Source organism: Myzus persicae, unplaced genomic scaffold (genome assembly GCF_001856785.1).
Source record: "Myzus persicae strain clone G006 unplaced genomic scaffold, MPER_G0061.0, whole genome shotgun sequence".
In the NCBI taxonomy this organism is placed as follows: Eukaryota; Metazoa; Arthropoda; class Insecta; order Hemiptera; family Aphididae; genus Myzus; species Myzus persicae.
This window is the reverse complement of record NW_019103988.1, coordinates 139,873-160,406: the sequence shown is the minus strand read 5'-3', so window position 1 is coordinate 160,406 and position 20,534 is coordinate 139,873. Positions and strand designations below refer to the sequence as shown.

Here is a 20,534-nt window from a genome sequence, read left to right as displayed (position 1 = left end):
TTTGAGTACTTTTGGGATGCCAAGGCATACCCCAAAACAAATTCCTTCTATCTATACGCCTACATGTACAGAGTGCATATGGTTAGGTTAGAATAAACGTACATTGTATTCGTATTCGTATTGATAATTAAGACCTCGCACTCGCGTCTGTAAATAAGTTGCCTTTCAAAATTTGAGTTGCCTTTCAAAATTTGCATCACACGTCTGCGCTCGAAATAGTACAGCAATGGTGAACGGAGGTGTTGGAGATGGAGAAATTGATACCTATCTGAAAAATATTGGTTGGACAAAATGCGAACTTTTCTAAGCATTTTTTAAGGGTCATCGCTATTTGGTATTGAGCGATTGGTGTTCACGAATGACATTTACAATACAGAAAATTAGTGGTTTATATGAATGTGCAAGTTGTTATAAATGCTGGTATAGATGTAAATTTAAACTTAACTATAAACCATGCAAAAGTTATAAGTATACTTTGGGTGCCACTGGCCTGTTCAAATTTTGTAACAAACCACTATACAAAAATAAAACTTAATACCCACCAATTAAACTTAATTTTGTTTGTAGAAAATCGAGATGCGATGTTGGTATGAATATACGATGAAAATCGTCTCCTACAAATGGCTATAATGTCTATGCATTATTATGGCGATTTGTGACGATTATTAATTCATTTCGTTACGGACGTTTATTATGAAGTCGAGTTTTTTTTTTCGGCACACCGTGTAATGTTTTTTGATTTTGCCGAGACGAAGGATTACTGTTATTTATTTTTACGTTTCGGCTGTCACGAAGACAACAGTCGTTGGAAGCGGAAGAGGGGTTAGTACACTGAGAAAATCAGGAAAACCCAGTTAGTACCTCCCACGGTATATAATAGACCTAGTGCCCTATTAAAACTTTTCGACTGCACTAATATTAAACGATCAACTATATTTCATGTACATCGGCTCCTGTTTTTTTTTTTTGCGCCAAATACGAAAATATTACAACAATGACAATAATAATGCAAATTATATTCGTACCGCACACGTAAACACTATATAGCACGTAAAGTCATATACATATATATGTCGGTCGTAGGCAGTAGCCACAGGCACCACTCCCCGCGGGGACACTTGTGCAGTTGTGCAAATCTGTCCTAAACAGCCGCGTCTGGCGTTTGCGTAGGTACATTGGGTACACTATACACGCGATACATCTATATGTGGAAATAGTACATAATATGATATTTCATATAGTCGGTGTCTGTAACTACGCGGCAAACAGTGATACAACTACACACATAGTACCTAATATCATACAGGTCCACGTGTAAAATTTTTTCACACGTCTAAGCGCGTATTATTTAAAATTTTTTTTGTCGATCGGCAGCGTTGAACAAATAACGATTTATAGTGATATTACAGTAATATCATTTACGAATTTACTCTACCCGCACACAACGACTCAACAATAATAAAAATAATGTGGTTACAATGACGCACGCGAGTTGCGTCTGCGTTAATGTCAGTGTATATGTATTACACGATTACATTACGCCAAATACGATATTATAATATTTATTGTAATAGTATTCTCGTTTTCGATAAGCGAGAGGATTCGCCGATTTGTATACTATCAAATATTATATTTCTCATTACTGTCACGATTTTAGGTGGGCGTATCGCATATAGTATAATAAACCGACATATTATCATTATTAAAATAATAATCGCGTATGCTCCGACGCTCGTACATTATGCATTTATTTTGCGATACAACAACAATAATAATAATAATAATAATAATAATAATAATAAAAATAATAATCATTATGCAATGAGTGCGGGGCAAGGATTTTCTGCGTTGCCTTTATTATGACATGTATATAGCACGCACCACGCGCGGAAATGCGGAATAGTGAAAAGGGAATCGATAAAGGGTCGTACGTCGTCGTGCGTAAAGTATAACTTAGTGCGGTGGCGTCGTAGTCGTCGCCGTCGGCGCGAGAGCTTTTTTCCTCCTCGCCGTTGGCGGCGGCGGCGGCAAAGAGTCGAGCGGCGGCCGGTAGGCTGGCGGCGGGGCGTGGCGCGCACGTCCACCCGTACGGACGCGCACCGGTGTGACGACCGCTGTTCGGCCGCCGCCGCTCAGGACCGTTTTCGATCTCAAACAGACTCAAAACCCAACGTATTCGGAGGTGTTCCTCTTCCGTTTCGAAACGTTTTGCTTTCGGGATCTTCCGTTTTGAGCATTTTGCCGGGTGAAAATCGGGCGACTCGTATTATAAATTTCGACCATCTAGTAAGCGCCGCGGACGACGGCCACACGCCCCGGGGTCCGGTTGGGATCGTCTCCGGTAGGGTTGTTAAGAGAGTTTGAAGCGTACGTAGCGTTTGGGCCGCAGCGCGGGGTTCGTTTGAATTCGGGCGCGCTCGGACGCCGAACAGCGGCCCGTCGACCGGCAGTCGCGCTCCGCGCCGCTCGTACCCGGTCGGTGTCATTCGTCGGAATCCGAGAGAGCCGGACCGTTTGACTGTAATCGTTGCCACTTGCCGCCGCACGCACACGCACATAACCACAGAAACACACACACACCCAAATACACACATACATACACACCTAAACACACACACGCGCGGGCGCGCGCGCGCACACGCACAATCATCCGTATCCGTACGAACGATCGCTTCCGTCCGTATGTTTTGCTTCTGCTGCTGCCAGTGGTGACTGGTGACGTTTATTGTCCAGCGGACGGTGTGAGACGTGATTGTGCGTAGTGCGTGTGTCGTCGTCGCCGTCGCCGCCGCCGTCACCGTCATCGTCACCGTTACCGTCACCGCCGCGCGATACCGTCGTGTAGCGTTATAAAATAATAAAGAGTCCGCCAATCGTCTGACGGTTGGACCTTCGCCGTCGTCTCCGGTGAGACACATACGTCCACTACATTTCCTAAAGCTCTTCGCCGCTGTCCGCGATGGCCGGCAACATGGGCATGGAACAGTTGATACCCATCGTGAACAAGCTCCAAGATGCGTTCACCCAGCTGGGCGTGCACATGCAGCTGGACCTACCCCAGATCGCGGTGGTCGGTGGCCAGAGCGCTGGTAAAAGTTCCGTGCTGGAGAACTTTGTGGGAAGGTAAAGCGAAACTTGACGTCCGTCGGTGACTTAGGTTCGCCGACACACGAATTGCTCTTACCCGACTGCCAGAAGGTTTTTTTTGTTCCGATTCATGCAAGAACATGTTCAGCGTTGCCCGTTATCTTCTTTAATAAGAAATTAAAATGTATATTAAAAAATTGCTCATCTTAGAGGTCTGATGTTTGTTTTATGTCTAATATCTGTTAACGACGGCCCTATTATTTGTCCGTTACACCTGCACAATAATCAATAGCAGCCTTCTCGTCTCATTTCAAACGATGTGAAACATCCTCGCTTAAAACCATGAGCCTACTCATATCAGTTTCATATTAATCTGTGTATTTACACACAGAATATTTTTACAATTATCATTTGCACCATTCATTTTATGCCATGTATATGTTATTTTACTCATCTGAATATTTGTTCATTGTAAAATAAACGAAATGAAAGTCAGATAAATATATTTTGGGTGTCACATGATAGGAACCTATCTATAAGGTTTCATCAGTTGGATGCTGGGCCATATGAATTACAGAGATAGATGTACGATTAAATGTATAAATATCCCTAAGTATACATAATGAACATGCTTATTGATGTAATATTTAAATTAGGTACAGTATACCTCAGTGTATAAATATTACCTATATTGTGGCAGTTGGGTATGGGTTATTTCATATACTGATAGAAGTTTATCAGTTGATGTTTAAATATGTGATATGTTTTACATTGGTTGTTAAATATTTTTAATTGCAACATACTTATGTTTCAAACGTCTTTAGGTGCTATGGCTGTAATTGTAATTGATCATTTTTAATCTAAACTAATGATAATTTTGTATCTATTTAATTTATTTGTAACCTCAAGATGTACCTATAGTACCAGAATAATAGTGTTCATGTAATTATTAATTTAAGTAGGTATATTTAATTACTTGACCGACAATCAATTTGTAACTTATTCTGTAACAATAGCATTATATAAAATAATGCGTTTGAAGATATTTTGATTTGAATAACTCTAAACCCTTGAATAATAGTAATGAGAATAAGTACTATCTAATTATTTTCTACTTTCAAGGTGCACAGACCTAGATAATTTAATTTTACTTAACCTAAAGCAGTTTACCTTTATTTTAACTATTTAATTCTGTTTTATACATATACACTATTAAACCGTTAACAAACACCAACGATTATTGATTATTTATGACGTGATGATAAACACATGTTAATTTTGTACTAAATATTTTTTAACAAAACGCCTCTGACCGTGTTTGAAAAATAACAGCAAGTTGAATACTTTTAATGCAATGGTAAAAAATATATTTAAATCTATTACATTTTAAGATATAAACATCAAATATAGGTATTTAATCTAATTTTTTTTTTAAATGCACTAAAACAATTTCATAACAAATAGGTATAAATATATTTTATTGATTAGAGTATGTGTTAGGTATGAAAAATAGAAATAGGTTCACTTTAAATATATAAGGAAGGTATTGTTTGTTTTAAATATTTAAACAAGTCTTATAAGGTATGATAAAATTTGTTATAGAATCATATTAACCCTTAGTAGATGTCTAGATGATATTGTCTATTTTCCAAAAATGTATTGACATAGGTATTAGTTGTAAATCCATTTGGTATTTGGTAAATGGTTTTTTTATAAATAGTTAATAATTATTGGATCCAATGCTTTATTTTTCTAAAATCTAAATACATTAAATATTACAGGTAGGTGCCTATATTATTTTTTAGGTTGGTTTCTCATTGTACCTACATTATAATCACGATAGTTTATTTCATTCATCCCCACCTACTATACCTATTTACTAAAGAGAAATCTAGTAATAGATTCACTACTAGATATTTTGGTCAATGGTTTTTTTCATTTTATAAATTAATATGGTGCTCCATATTTACTCATGTGTAACTTTTTAGATTAATTTCAACAATTCACTTTCTAATTAAAACCTATATAAATATTTAAAAAATGTCTAATAAAAACTTATAAGTACTTAACTATTGATTAGAAACAATAATATAAACAATATTGTTTTAATTTGTTATGCCAGTTATTTCATATACTATTCTTTAGTGCCAAACTTAGGTACCTATGTGTAATTATTTATTAGTGTGCCTCATTGTGAATCAATTCCAACTATGATAATTTTTACTTTGGAAGTCAACCCTCTAACACCCTAAACCTCTAGACCAGAGGTTCCCAAACTTCTTATTGTGCGACCCATTTTGAATTTTTTTTTAAATATAGCGACCCACAATATCAATGAATGACCTTTTTTTTTTTTACCATACAACAGAAAATTAAACTATTTTATTACATTTTATGTAATTACGAAAAAAATGTATAATAAGTATAATATATAGTATTTGACACGGCCGCTGGTAAACTCGTAATTGTCATACTCACAGATAAGGATTGACGATAAAACTGAATTTGAACTTTGAACATCAACGAAAAGTAATAGATGATTATATTTTTGTATTATTTAAAAAAATAGTGCGACCCACCAAAAGTATAATCGCGACCCACTTTTGGGTCGCGACCCACAGTTTGGGAACCTCTGCTCTAGACCCTTTTATAGATATAGTTTCTAAGGCAGCTTAATTTTTTATAACTGTCCATTAAATTCTTAAATGTTTTTAGCTTAAATCTTTTATTTGCATTAAGAGAGAGTCTAGTTAAGAGTTCTAATTTATCATTAATGTCACTAGGTATATAAAATGAATAATCATAGAAATAATAAAGACCATGTTTTTAAATATATACATATATACCAGGGATACGGTTTAACCCTTTTTGTACCTGTTCATCAATTAATAAATTGCGATTGATTCTATTTGGCCGATGAGCTTGGTTAAAGTTATTAATTGAAATATACTAGGGATTGGTTCTTGAATACCTCATAAAATCTCAAATTAAAATTAGACATGCATACAAATTTAAAAGATTTAACTCAAAATGAGCTAAATTTAACAAAACTCAAACATCTAAAACAGTTCTTTATGGGTATTTTAGTTTTAAAGTAATTCATGAGCATTTAAAAATTGTATATTTTAATCTTTAATTAAAATGTCAAATAAACTTTTGGGCCGGCCAGGATTATGTACTTACCTTTAAATTTAATAATAGGTAAACTCTGGTATTTAAAAAAAAAACACTGTATAACAGTTTATTCAGAACAACCGTAAACATTATATTTTCTAGGTTATTTGTTAGTAAAGACAAAAATAACACATGCAGGTATACAATCCATCCCTTGAAATAGACATAATTTAAGAATGATTTCTAAAATTTGTATGACCAGTCTTGCATGTGGGTTGATTAATCATACATCAAGGTTAGCTGGAGTCCACTATCAAAATAACCAATTATATATTATATTCTACCTATAACAAAATACAAATTATTGGGTACATTTTAAATGATTATTAACTACCTAGTACTTTAGTACAAAATGTAAACATACATATGTTATTACAATGTATTTGCTCATTCTTTGAAAATGCTTTATATTTGAGTTGTTTAACTTACATTTTTATTAATACAATTTATTTTTAGGGATTTTCTACCAAGAGGATCTGGAATTGTAACTCGTCGTCCTCTTATTCTTCAGTTGATTAATAGTACATTGGGTAAGTAAAATTGAATATTATGTAAAATTATGAGATTTTTGTTCTATAACTAAGTATGAACAATACATTTCTGTTTTCAAACTTGATCTAACCAATCAGATAACCTTCAACTGATGTCAATAAGTATGATATACCTATAGAAAATACATTTTTCATTATAATAAACTTGAAAACTTGTGCTTAAAGTCAATACCCATCTTATGTTTGAATTATTTTTAAACATTTTAATACATTTTTAATAAATTATGACCTTTTTAAGTACCATTTAACTTCTATTACATCCCACTTATTAAAATCATTTACTTTTTGACATCATTAATAAAAGCAATTTTATTCATTCCTAACCTTCATCATAGCTTGTTAAAATATATTTTTATTTGTTAAATTATCTAAAAAAAAAACCCAACCATATTAATATATTAAATTTGTACTATAAAATTAAACTTAACAAGTTAAAATATTTACTAAACTGAGATTTACCCTTAGTGCCTAATGATTTATTATTATAAATGATGTTCATTATTATAATTTAATTTTTACAGAATATGGAGAATTTCTTCACTGCAAAGGAAAGAAGTTTTCAGATTTTGATGAAATTAGGCGTGAAATAGAAAATGAAACTGACCGTATGACTGGATCTAATAAAGGAATTTCTAATATACCAATAAATTTGAGGGTTTATTCCCCTAATGGTAAGTACAGTGCATAATATATTAACCTACCTATATTGTACCATTAAAAGAATTTAAAGAAATTTTAATTAATTTTTGTTATATAATATAGAAACTATAAAAAAAATGTACATCTTTAATTTCCATGAATTAAATTGTTCATAACATATTATATTAATTAATTCCAATATAATTTAAACAATGATTATTTGGTATTTGAAAAAAAAAGATATCTAATAGACAATCGAGTAGACAATAGTACGTAATTATTGATTATGATTTCAAAACTGTTAGTTTTATTCAGTAGTTTTTAACTAATTTATATATTGTTTAAAATTCATACCATTTTATTATGGTCATTATTTATAACGTGTGTAAACAGTTTTAAACATCACAATGATCGACTTGCCTGGCTTGACAAAAGTGCCAGTGGGTGATCAACCAGCTGACATTGAACAACAAATCAAAGACATGCTGTTCCAATTTATCACAAAAGAAACATGTCTTATACTGGCTGTTTCACCAGCTAATGCTGATTTGGCTACCTCAGATGCCTTACAAATTTCAAAACAAGTTGACCCAGACGGTAAACGTTAATCGGCCAGTAGTCTGCTCGGAAACATTGCACTAAGTCATGCTATTAGCAATTTTGTCGTTTTTTTAGTTTTCCTTAGAATGTTCTTTGTACATTGCTTAAACGTTTTTTTTTGTTTCTTTAAACCTTAAAAAATTGTATCACCAATCAAATGGTTTAATTCTGACTAAAGACTAAAACAGTGTATAGAAATTATCATTAACAATTCCTTAAAAATCAAGGTATAGGTCTAGGAAACAAGTCATACATTTTTCAACATTGTTGGTTTTATTCGTGGCCGTTGTGTAGTTTTGCTAGTATTATTTTCCAGTGTTGAACCTGACCCTTGTTGATTTGCCTGGTATGACCAAGGTACCTGTTGGGGACCAGCCTCCCGACATAGAACAGCAAATAAGATCAATGTTATTCACTTTTGTTAAACGAGATAATTGCTTGATATTGGCTGTTACACCAGCTAACCAAGATTTGGCCAACAGTGATGCATTAAAAATTTCTAAAGAAGTTGACCCTGAAGGTAAGAAATGATAAGCTTTTCCATCTACCTACATATTGTGTATTAATAAACTCTTAAATAATCTATACCTACTATATCAACATAATCAGTATAAATTGATTATTTATTAGAGAAATTATGAACGGCATACCCATTTAAAATATTAACATAAAAACAATCAGATTTGTTTCATTTTATTCCTATATTGGTGTGATGAGTTTTTGATATATTGTATTCTTTATCAGGTTGTACATTTTATTTTGATATTTGTTGAATTTAAAATAATGAATACCTAGTCAACATTTTAAGCATTGGTAACATCTGAATAAGAACTAATTCACTGTTGAGTTCATTATGTCATTTTTTAAATTTTAATTGATTTTATAAGTTATCACACGCTTATAAATGTGATTATTTAGACATGTATCATGTATGGTAGTAAAACTGCATGCTATGTATAAAATAATAAATCCTATTTTTTTCATTATTATTTTAGATTTCTGCATTTTTTCCTCCCATTAAGAATAAATAATTACATCCACTATGATTTTTGAACCATTGCAACCATTTACCTATCTTAATTTATGTTCATATTTTTCTGACAAAAGTTGTATTTATTTTTTTTTAATTTAATTTAAAATTTAATATGTTGTTATTGAAATTAGTTTCATGCACTTTTTTACCATATTACAGATATTGTATATAACTAAAACACATAATATTAATTTCTTAGGTATGCGAACTATTGGTGTCATAACAAAATTGGATCTGATGGATGAAGGAACTGATGCTAGAGACATACTAGAAAACAAGCTTCTGCCTCTCAGGCGAGGTTACATTGGTGTAGTAAATAGAAGTCAGAAAGATATTGATGGCCGTAAAGATATAAAAGCTGCTTTGAGTGCAGAAAGAAAATTCTTTTTGGCGTATGTTGAATATTTTTTATTTAGTTAAAATTTAATCCAGAAGAGTTAATCTGTATGAATTATAATTTTTCTGTTTAGGCATCCATCTTATAGACATATGGCTGATAGACTTGGTACTCCATATTTGCAAAGAGTTTTGAATCAACAGCTCACAAATCATATTAGAGATACATTGCCAGGTCTTAGGGATAAATTACAAGTATGTTTTATTTTATTTTTATGAAGTTCATTGTAACTTATAATATGATTACTTTTAGAAACAATTGCTTACATTAGAAAAAGATGTCGAGCAGTTTAAATACTTTAGGCCAGACGATCCAGCTATTAAAACAAAAGCAATGTTACAGTAAGAAATTTTGAGTCATTCATCATTTATTCGTACATTACTATTTATTGTATTCTCGTGAACATAGAATGATTCAACAACTTCAATCCGATTTTGAACGCACAATTGAAGGTTCTGGTTCTGCTCAGATAAATACCAATGAACTATCCGGAGGTGCTAAAATCAATCGTTTATTCCATGAGCGTTTCCCATTTGAAATTGTGAAAATGGAAATTGATGAAAAAGAACTAAGGAGGGAAATAGCATTTGCCATCAGAAACATTCATGGTGTGTAATATATCATGAGAAGATATTTAACTTTCATAAATATATTTGTATATATTATTTATAGGTATAAGAGTGGGTTTATTCACGCCTGATATGGCATTTGAAGCTATTGTGAAAAAGCAAATTGCTAGATTGAAAGAACCATCATTGAAATGTACCGATCTCGTTGTTAATGAATTATCTAACGTAGTTAGAATTTGTACAGATAAGGTGTGTATATAATTGACATTCGAACACTTGATTTGTATAAAATTATATTAAGAAATATATAATTTTGATGATATAGATGTCCAGGTACCCACGTTTACGAGAAGAAACCGAACGAATCATTACATCGTATATTCGTAATCGTGATCAAATGTGTAAAGAACAGTTAATCCTATTGGTTGAATGTGAACTTGCCTACATGAATACAAATCATGAAGATTTCATTGGATTCGCAAAGTATGTAATAACAGTTTCATCTCAACAATTATATATTTTATTAATTTATTACCTATGTAATATAATATTGTCTTTTAGTGCACAACAGTCTTCTGATAACTCTAACAAAACTCATAAGCTTGGTAATCAGGTGATACGTAAAGGATGGATGTGTATACATAATTTGGGCATTATGAAAGGAGGTTCTAGGGATTATTGGTTTGTATTAATGTCTGAAAACATCTCATGGTTCAAAGATGAAGAGGTATGTACTTAAATTGAATAAATATTATTAGATATTTTATAAAAAATAAATAATTATTACTTTTAAAGGAAAGAGAAAAAAAGTACATGTTACCATTAGATGGATTGAAAATCAAAGATGTTGAACAAGGTTTTATGTCACGTCGTCATACATTTGCACTATTTAATCCAGAAGGCCGTAATGTTTACAAGGTGAATTTTGAATTGAATTATGTGTAATATTAAGCCTACTCTCCACTGGTTTTTAATTAATTTAAAAATTTATGTCATAGTAATTTTTAACTCTTAATATATTCTAAGTTATAATTTATAGTATACTATTATGGCTTTATCAATGGCAATTTATCATTGTATTTAACTTTTTTTCAAAAGATCAGTGGAGAATTGGTTTATAACATTTTTTTAATTACATAAATATATTTATTTAGGACTACAAACAGCTTGAATTAAGTTGCGAAACACAAGATGATGTAGATTCTTGGAAGGCATCATTTTTACGTGCAGGTGTTTATCCAGAAAAGTCATCAGATGTATCCAATAGTGATGAGGTAAATTTAGCACAACTGACATTTAACATTTATGTATACATTTTTAATTAAATTTTTTTTTTTGCCTTTCGATCAGGATGGTCGTGAGGTTAGTGTCATATTTTAATTTCTCAGTAATATTTTACAAAATATTTATCAACTTAATATTTTACTATTATAGAGCAGTACAGAATCTACTACATCTATGGATCCAGTTTTGGAAAGACAAGTGGAGACTATAAGAAATCTAGTTGATTCATATATGAAAATTGTAACAAAATCTTGTAGAGATCTAGTCCCTAAAATCATTATGCATTTGATCATAAACAACTCAAAAGATTTTATAAATGGAGAATTATTAGCTCATTTATATGCATCTGGTGATCAGGTATTTATATATAATGCATATTGTTAAAATGTTACAACTATTTAATTTAATACCCATACAGTATACAGTATATAATATATATAGTTATGTTGTCGTTAGATAACTTGACGGAGCAGCGTCCACACCAAATTAGTTTACAATATGTATATATTTTGTGTTATTTTCAATTTTCTAAACTTAGAATAGTAAAAATACAGATATTTAACAATGCCAAGACCACTTAAATGCTAAGTAGTAAAATTTATTGGTATGTACCTTCTATTGGTTCCTTGTTTTTTTCATATTTGATAGCACGGCATAAGAATTTTTTAAAACATTTATATATATTAAAAATATAATACTTATGATGAACATTGTAATCAAATAGTCGTATTGGGGAATAATTTATTAAATTATTTTACAAGTAGAATAGGCCTAAACAATATGATACTGATTCAATATAACTAGACTTAAATTGCAAAATAAACCAATCATGCTAAGCATAAGATAAGAAATTTGATTTTCTGATGGTTATTAAAATTATAATATTCAAGAGGAGAAATTGTTTACCTTTTGCGACCTGATAAAGGGTTAATCATAAATACTCTCAATAATGAGGTATCTTAGTTTTTTTTATATGTTGTCTTCAATATTCTGATTGAAAAAACTAGATTAAAAACATACTTGATTGTGTGGTACCTTTTAATTGATCTCCTAAGTTATCCAACGTCAATCATTAATTTAACATGCACTTTATACCTACATATCTTGTTTATGTCTTACAAACATCCAACATACAAAAATGTGTTTAGTATAACTAATATTACGTTGTAAGCTCTAAATTTTAATTTTAGAGTGAATTGATCAAACTCAAAGATAAGAACATTATGTATGTTTACTGATTCTTATACGTAATTGGAGTATGTGTAACATCACAATTAAAAATTTAAAGTATTGTAAAAAAGCCCATGTATAACATTGGTAGACATTATTTTATGTTTGATTGTAGGTCGATTAACTCTAATATTAAAGCTTAAAATTCAAAATTGATTCTATTAAGCATAAATTTGCTTTTTGTACATTTGTATGATGGACAACAGATGACAGTTGACCTCATAATGGTTAAACTCTCTTAAAAGTAATAATTTTTTCATAATTCTTGGTTATTTTCAATAATAAATTGGTTTTAATATTATTAAATATTTTTAATAGGCACTTAATTTATATTATTAAAATATTCTAATAATTAAATCACACTTTGTACAACACAATACAGTTATTATTATCATTCAAGGAGCACAAACACAAAAAATTAAGTTTTTTAATTTGACAATCGTTTTTAATAGTTCTGACTATTTAGCATTTAATAATAATTTGAAGAAAATTTCTTTTTGTGTTGTGTGTTCTTTTAAATAAATAAATACTTTTTATTTATATTTAATGATGAATGAATTTTAAGACTAAATCAGTACATTTTATATTTAAGTCTCAAATGATGGAAGAAAGTGCAGAAGAGGCCGTAAAACGCGAGGAAATGATGCGCATGTACCAAGCATGTAAAGAAGCATTGAGAATTATTGGTGATGTATCAATGGCTACTGTTACCACACCCGTTCCTCCACCAGTCAAGAATGATTGGCTTGCATCTAGTCTTGATAACCCAAGGTAGATTTGTTATATATTATTTGTGTATACTTATTACAGTTCTTATTTCTTATTTTTTGTTATTGTTAAGGTTGTCTCCACCAAGCCCTGGTGGTGCTGGACGTAGAGGAGTACCTTCTAACCCAACACCTGCAAATGCTGCATCAAGAGCACCTCCACCACCTCCAGCTTCAGGAAGACCAGCTCCAGCAATACCCAACAGACCTGGGCCTGAACAGGGACGACAACCTCCTGCTCCACCTGGTAGGCCTGGTGGCCAGGGACTTCCTCCTCCTTTAATTCCTTCGTAAGTCGATTTGGGCATTTAATTGCTTTAAACATTTATCATTACAGCTCATAGAAATTCCCATAAATTGAATCTAATATAATATAGTTCTGTTAATTATATATTTATTAAAATTAGTAATTATTTAGTGCGTAGCTAACTACTAGCTTTACTAACAATTATTAGCTAGTTAGCTATGTACTCAATGATGGTACTCACTAACATGTAGTTAGTTTGAGCTACTAACGTTTAGTGTAAAAGGCAGCAACGGAGACGGTGTGGTTTTTTTTACATTTCAGACGCCGTTAATATGTATTGTCGAGCATGTCTTCGGTGGCCGATTAAATCTGCAACTTCATTAATAATAATCACTATATTCATAACCAACTAACCTATACACATTAAATTGAAGCCAGAGTAAGCTAAATTTGGTCCATTGTTTTATTTATTTCGATTTGAGTGATTAATAATAGTATTTTTATTATTTATTTGTTATATAAAAAAAAATATTTACTTATATATATTTGTTTTGTATTCGTTATGTTGGTTAATCTCATTGTCTAGGTTAGCACATGAGTATAATTAGGTAATTAGATGTTATTTACCTAGGTATGTTACCTAATATTTGTTAAATAATTCACAGTTTGTAAGTCTTTAAGTATTAATTTTTATAATCTATAATTATTTCCTATATTAGGAATACTCACACAGTCACCCTTTAACAATTATCATTGGTAGTGATTGTGAATTACGTATATAAAATATTATTCGACTATTTTAAGGTATATTGTCTACTATTTTATTTTTTTAGCTCATAATTAACAAAATGTTAGACCATGTACATTGTTATTAATTTATTATAATTAAAACGATCTAAGAAGTGATATTAATATCTGGTTAGAAATTATTTAGTGTTTAAGCTCATCATTATATGTTTTCTAGTTGCATAGTCAAGAAAAAGTTGTAGAATTGTCAGCTAGGTTTTGTTTTGCACTTTAAAAAGTATAACTGAACCATTTTTATTATGTTGAAAATGCTATTGATTTACATCATTTTAGATATTCTCAAATATGAAAGTCAAAGATGTGTCCCAACACTTATTATGAAACTAAATAGTAAATAAATAACTTTTCAATATTGTAATCTGAATAATATCGTGATATTGGGTAATTTGTGAATTGGAAATATAATAATAATAAATAATTGATAATGAATACAATTTTTAATATTATAATAAAATATGGCTAATTAAATTGCATTTTCAATGTATGAAATCAAAATTTTCTTGACTATGAATAAAACTGGATACTAAAATATTTAGATAAACCAACTAATAACAACAAAATTTTATTTTTTCTAGACGTAGTTATTATTAAAAGCACTTATATTAATGTTACTAAATTCAGCAATCGGCATATTATTCAACGCTTATATTCCAGTTAAAATGTATTTATATATATACATTCATATATATATTTTATTTTAATAAAAATTTATCAAAACAAATGCTTTTGCTGGTAATGATATTGGTGTCAGTTTTAAACTAATTTATTAATGTTATACCAATGGGTTTATGGTACAAATAGATTGTTGATATTTATTTAAACATTTTATTATATCTTATTAAAAATAATTATCTTAACTATAAGAAATGTCTGTAATTATAAAATAATGGCTATGCGCGAGTTAAATATTCATATTATTATCATGGTATTGGCGATAACAGGCGAGGATCAATGCCACAAATACCGCAACGTGTACAACAAGCGGTCGGCCAAGCTGTAGCACAAGTAGCTGTCAATGAGCTTACCAATGCTTTTGCCAACCGTTTCAAATAAGCTGTGTATTTCACTTGCTAGATGTATACATGGCATGGTGAGTTTATACCAAATGTATTCATGTCAATTTAGTGTATTTTTTGTTAAATGTTTTTCATTTGTCTTACAATGCTTATTGAAAGATAGTTCAAAAGTTTACAAACTAAAGGTAACAAAAATATTTATGGTTTTCATTTTATTTATTATCTGTTTAATAAGTATTAGTATAACCTTAATCCTTATTATAATACTTATTATACAATTTACTATGGATAATGTGAACAGTTAAAATTATTGTCAGTTTATACTTTTAAATATTATAATTTATAAGTATCTGCCTTTTTATTTACTTAGTTTAAAACCGGAAAATTTGTTCACTCAATGTATTAAGACAAGTGAAACACATAAGTATAATTATTAGCTTTAGGAAGTTTTTATATCAGGAATTCAAAAACAAAATAAGTGTATGCCAACATTTTTTTGGTTCTTTAATTTCAGCACGCGAAGAAAATGTCTAGACTTGATTTACCTTCTATTTAAGAAGCAGGTGAATGCCCAAAAAAACAAGACAAAACATTTTTAATTTAAAAATTAAAACAAAATAATTTATTGTAGATTTTATTATCCATCCCCTCTTAGGCTAATTCATTAAAAATGTTTAAATATAGTCTAGATGTGATGTACGTATGAAATGTGATTCTTAGTAACTGAATGTTTACGCATAAACTCAATTTTTTTTTGTTTTGTTATGTACATAAAATAATAATATTATTACCTAAGGCCTCGTTATTTGTTAATAATTTTTAAGACAAAGAGGTCCTGTTATTGTTATTATTATAATTTATTATCATTCCATTTATTAAATTTATCTATTTAATTTTAAGTGCAATTAGGGGTTTTCTATTTTTTTTTTCTAACATGAATCCCTATAAACAATCACATTTTAAGTATGTAATATGTATTATGTAATCAGTTATTTTAATTATTGAGCGGCATTTATTTTTATAAAGTCGAGAAGGTTATATTTTTATTGTCTGTATACAAGAATGAAGCTATTTAAAATTAATATATTGTTAATTATTTAGTTACCAGAGTTCCTGAAGTTAAATACAGAGACTAGTGTAATCATAATAAGTAATAACAAATGGAAATTAACATAGAGAAAAACAATTTTATTCAATGAAATGATATATTATACATTTTTTGTTGATAAATTACTCTTAGACGTGGCAAATTAATAATCTTAAAATTTATGAATATTTTCTGTTAAAATAAAGAGAATATATTATAATTAACTTAAATATAACCTACCTAATTTGCAATATTTGGCTTTGCACTCCTGAATCCATAGTGTGACTACTCTACAATATAAAATTATATTGTTTTATGAAGAGCAATAATTGGATGTTGTTTGAAATATGCAATTAAAACGAACTTATATTAAACATATTTTATGTCATCGTTATTGAAAAAAATTGTTAAGTCCTTTCAATTGTATTAGACAAGGAAAAAAAGACTTTGAAACTTTTATATAATAAGATAATCATTAAGTGTATGTTACAGAATAGGAATATTTAGGTTATATATTCTGATATAATTGTATTGTTAAGTCAATTACTTTTTTGATGAAATACGACATAACTAGTTTTTTTTTGTGTTCCTAGTAATTTGATTGCTTTTTAATATTAAAATAATCGTAAGCAATTTTTGTGAGTGTGAGCTAAAATCATAGTCATCCACTTCAGTCCTCGTGCGATTGAATGGCGTGCACAATGTTATACTCATACCGAGTTAACTCCATATTCCCTAACCTATATAATAATTTTATCATCACAATACTTTTTATGATACGGTCAATACAATAGATATTGTTTGAATACATTTTTTTAAATATTGCTAACAACTCTCGCATCATAACAAGACCGAACAATTGAAACTGACTTATACTTGTTACACTGGGAATAATTTTAATATGTTCGTTTACTTACAAAACGCTGTACGCCTGTACCGTTACCTTGCGAGTAACTCTAAATTCAAAGGCAGAGATCGATTTGTACATTGTTCATTAATATTTAGAAGTTACCAACTATTGACACTCGGCGACTCGGCATCATTGTATTCAATGTATCCATATTCACAATAATGTTATTATTGTTAGTGATTCCTGGGCATTGCTCTAGTTTACATACCACTTTACCGTGGCGAGTGACATGTGTTTTAGCTCTGACTCAAAACGATTGGCTTTAATATTATGTAATACTAATAACGCTCATTAAATATTAACCATATTTACTATACCATCGATTTAAATTTAAAATAAATAATATTGTTATCTCTGAATATTATATGTACAAGACACTTGCAAAAAAAAAAAATGATGTACCTTAGACAAACGTGTCGGATTGTAGCAATAAACGAAAAAAAGAAAAATTGTACGTTATGCGCATTATACAATATTATTATAAACAAAAATTGTAGTGTAATGTATTAATCAAGCACAGAAAACAAAGAAAGGCTTTTTTATTCACCGATTATTGTGAATATAACATAATATTATTTTAAAAAACAATTGAATTAATTATACGATATTGTTATTAAAAATAACCGATAAAAAAATAAAAAACACTTGTGCGATTTTTCGGGTTTGGCCTCTCGGCCTATACTCGCTATAGTAACCTATGCCTAAATACAGTGTTTTCAACGCTAACGGTAACACGCGATATTTCGAACTCAAACCTTGCATTTGATTTGGTTTTTTTTCTTATATACTATACACACTTATTTAAAAAAAAAATAAGTTGGTAACCTTTTTTTCCGTGCACATCTGTACGCTTAATTTAATCTGTTACCAAGTAGAACCAATTTTTTTGAAATTAACTTAACCTTATTTGTTAGTAATTGTTTTCGATCTTAAAAATTGATATTGATTAGAGTTTCAACTAATCATATAAAATTGGATTGAAATTTTTTAAATTTGTAGGTTTACTGTTAAAAAAATTTCATTAATATACATTCATAAATTGTGTATAAATTTAAATAAACTCAATAAGACGATTTTTAAGAAAATAAACTTAGTGGCCCTTTGTTTAAAAAATAATTCAAACTTAAAAAAAATGGAAGGTGGGGTTCAATTGATAATAATTTTATTTTACTGGGCTGAGATCAAGGTTAAAAATAATGGTGTAATATTAAGTCCTTTACGCAGTTACAAAGGTCTTTCTTTTGCAGTATTTCGTTTTACCGTTATCGTTGTTAATATAGGTATTGAAGTATTTTCATAATTGTTCTTTCCTTTTCATCTTTCTTTCTTACTAACATCCCAATACCTGCGCCGTTTTCACACTTCATCACTCATTATAATAACAATTGTAATGATAATTATTATTCTAATTTCTTATATTAACACTGTTGTTCGCTTTTTGCACGCTACATATATGGGTATATAATTGCATTTGCCTCGGGTCGCCCTGCGCATAGCCTCAAACGATGGTGTAGGTGCTACTGTACTTGGTACGTATGATGATGTTCCTAAAATACCTATTTGCGTTGTCTATAACCACCAAGTATCGACTGTTAAAAAAAATATCTGTATAATATTTTTTATACTCAAAGGTGTAAAGTAGTACCAAAAAAATACTCAAAAATTCATTTATGACATAAACTAATTTTACATTTAAAATAATTTTATTTTGATTATACGTTAGAATCATCTATTTAATTAATATTCTTTAAAAATGTGTTGACCCGTGTTGAATTATTAAATCGACATTTGTATGTAATCAGTTACTATCCGATTGTTAGACTAATGTTATTTTAAAATCAAGTATCGTAAAAATTTAAAAAATACGTATTTTAATACTTGTGTACTATGTGATTTTTGTTTTGTCATATTTTCAGAACTACCTATGTTAAAAATGACACACCTATAAATATTTTAAAAATGTCTTAAAAGCAATTTGTTATAGGTACATTTAAAACACATTCAGTCAGGCAACCCAAAAAAGATACAAATATATTGAAATCCGAGTCCTAAGTGATCATGATCAACACCACTCTTACCTTTTAGGTGGATTAGATCGTATAGCTGATCTAAGCCATATCCGAAATAGAATCTTGCGTACCTATGCTTCTGACCGCTAAAAACATTTCTATATCTTCAGCTCATTTTTGTTTATTTTTATTTTTACCTACGTTTTGTTTTATGCAATTTATCATTATTATTATTTTTGTTTTTAGGCGTCCTGTTAATTTAGTAGCCGCTCCGCGTATGCAAAATCGACTGCACTATCAACGGAATTAATAATGTAATAATTATTGTTCGTACATCGATATGCGCTCCCCCTCGGCTTTTCGTCGTTGAGTTACCAACGGGTACTACTGTTGATCATTATTATTATTATTATTATTATTTTTATATCCTGTTCGTTTTCTCCCTATATCACCACCAATAATAATAATATCATTTTATTATTTCTCGGAGAAGACAGGATGCGACTGCGTTATATCGTAATATATTTTATTATATAATACTAATGATATATATTGTGTCGTGAAAAAGAAAAATGCAATAACGAACGAAATCGTATTTCCCATTTCCGGTTCCTACGTATATTGTACAACCTCCTATATATTATTATTATGCTCACATATGACATATTTATGTTTATTATCTGATCACGACGATGACGAGAAACGTGTTAGTGTGTTTTTACAATTTATTCTCCTGTATGCACACACGACGCGCGATTAACCTACGGTGTTCATGGATTCTAGACGATCGTCGTGTACACAAATATGTGTAAATACATTATACATTATGCGTACGTGAAGAGTTTATACCTTTTATATTCTGCTTTTTAATATTGATATTAAATATATATACTGTAAAAAAACCATTTTTATTATATTTATGTCAACATTTTTTACCGTTATATACTTACATGTTATAAATGTTTTTTATTATTATTATTTTTATTTTTTTTTTACACTCAACCCGAATTCCTTAAACTCGATCCAAGCTGCAGTTGGTACGATGTAGGTATAAATATATTTTTTACCTATTAATCTGCTTAAAAATGGTCAAAATATAGAAACTGTTATGAGTGTAATATTGGGGA

The 20,534-nt window shown here is 30.0% G+C and overlaps 1 protein-coding gene across 9 annotated transcripts; it reads left to right on the top strand.

The window, feature by feature from the left end:
* The first annotated feature begins 2,503 nt into the window (after positions 1 to 2,503).
* LOC111037260 (dynamin) lies at positions 2,504 to 20,225 on the top strand. 9 transcript variants are annotated; one of them, XM_022319682.1, is made up of 19 exons: positions 2,504 to 3,123; positions 6,718 to 6,791; positions 7,334 to 7,483; positions 7,845 to 8,048; positions 9,284 to 9,476; positions 9,555 to 9,675; positions 9,734 to 9,822; positions 9,890 to 10,089; positions 10,154 to 10,299; positions 10,376 to 10,533; positions 10,612 to 10,777; positions 10,846 to 10,968; positions 11,205 to 11,324; positions 11,401 to 11,412; positions 11,485 to 11,691; positions 13,157 to 13,335; positions 13,406 to 13,621; positions 15,327 to 15,475; positions 15,916 to 15,986. In XM_022319682.1, the coding sequence occupies exons 1-18, from the start codon at positions 2,960 to 2,962 to the stop codon at positions 15,436 to 15,438; spliced, it is 2,634 nt and encodes an 877-aa protein (XP_022175374.1). In that variant the 5' UTR covers positions 2,504 to 2,959; the 3' UTR covers positions 15,439 to 15,475; positions 15,916 to 15,986. The 9 variants fall into 9 exon arrangements, with proteins under 9 accessions (XP_022175374.1, XP_022175370.1, XP_022175376.1 ...); XM_022319678.1 differs by lacking the exon at positions 7,845 to 8,048 and adding an exon at positions 8,368 to 8,571 and having other exon boundaries at positions 10,376 to 10,777; XM_022319684.1 differs by lacking the exon at positions 11,401 to 11,412 and having other exon boundaries at positions 2,505 to 3,123.
* Positions 20,226 to 20,534: the final 309 nt, after the last annotated feature.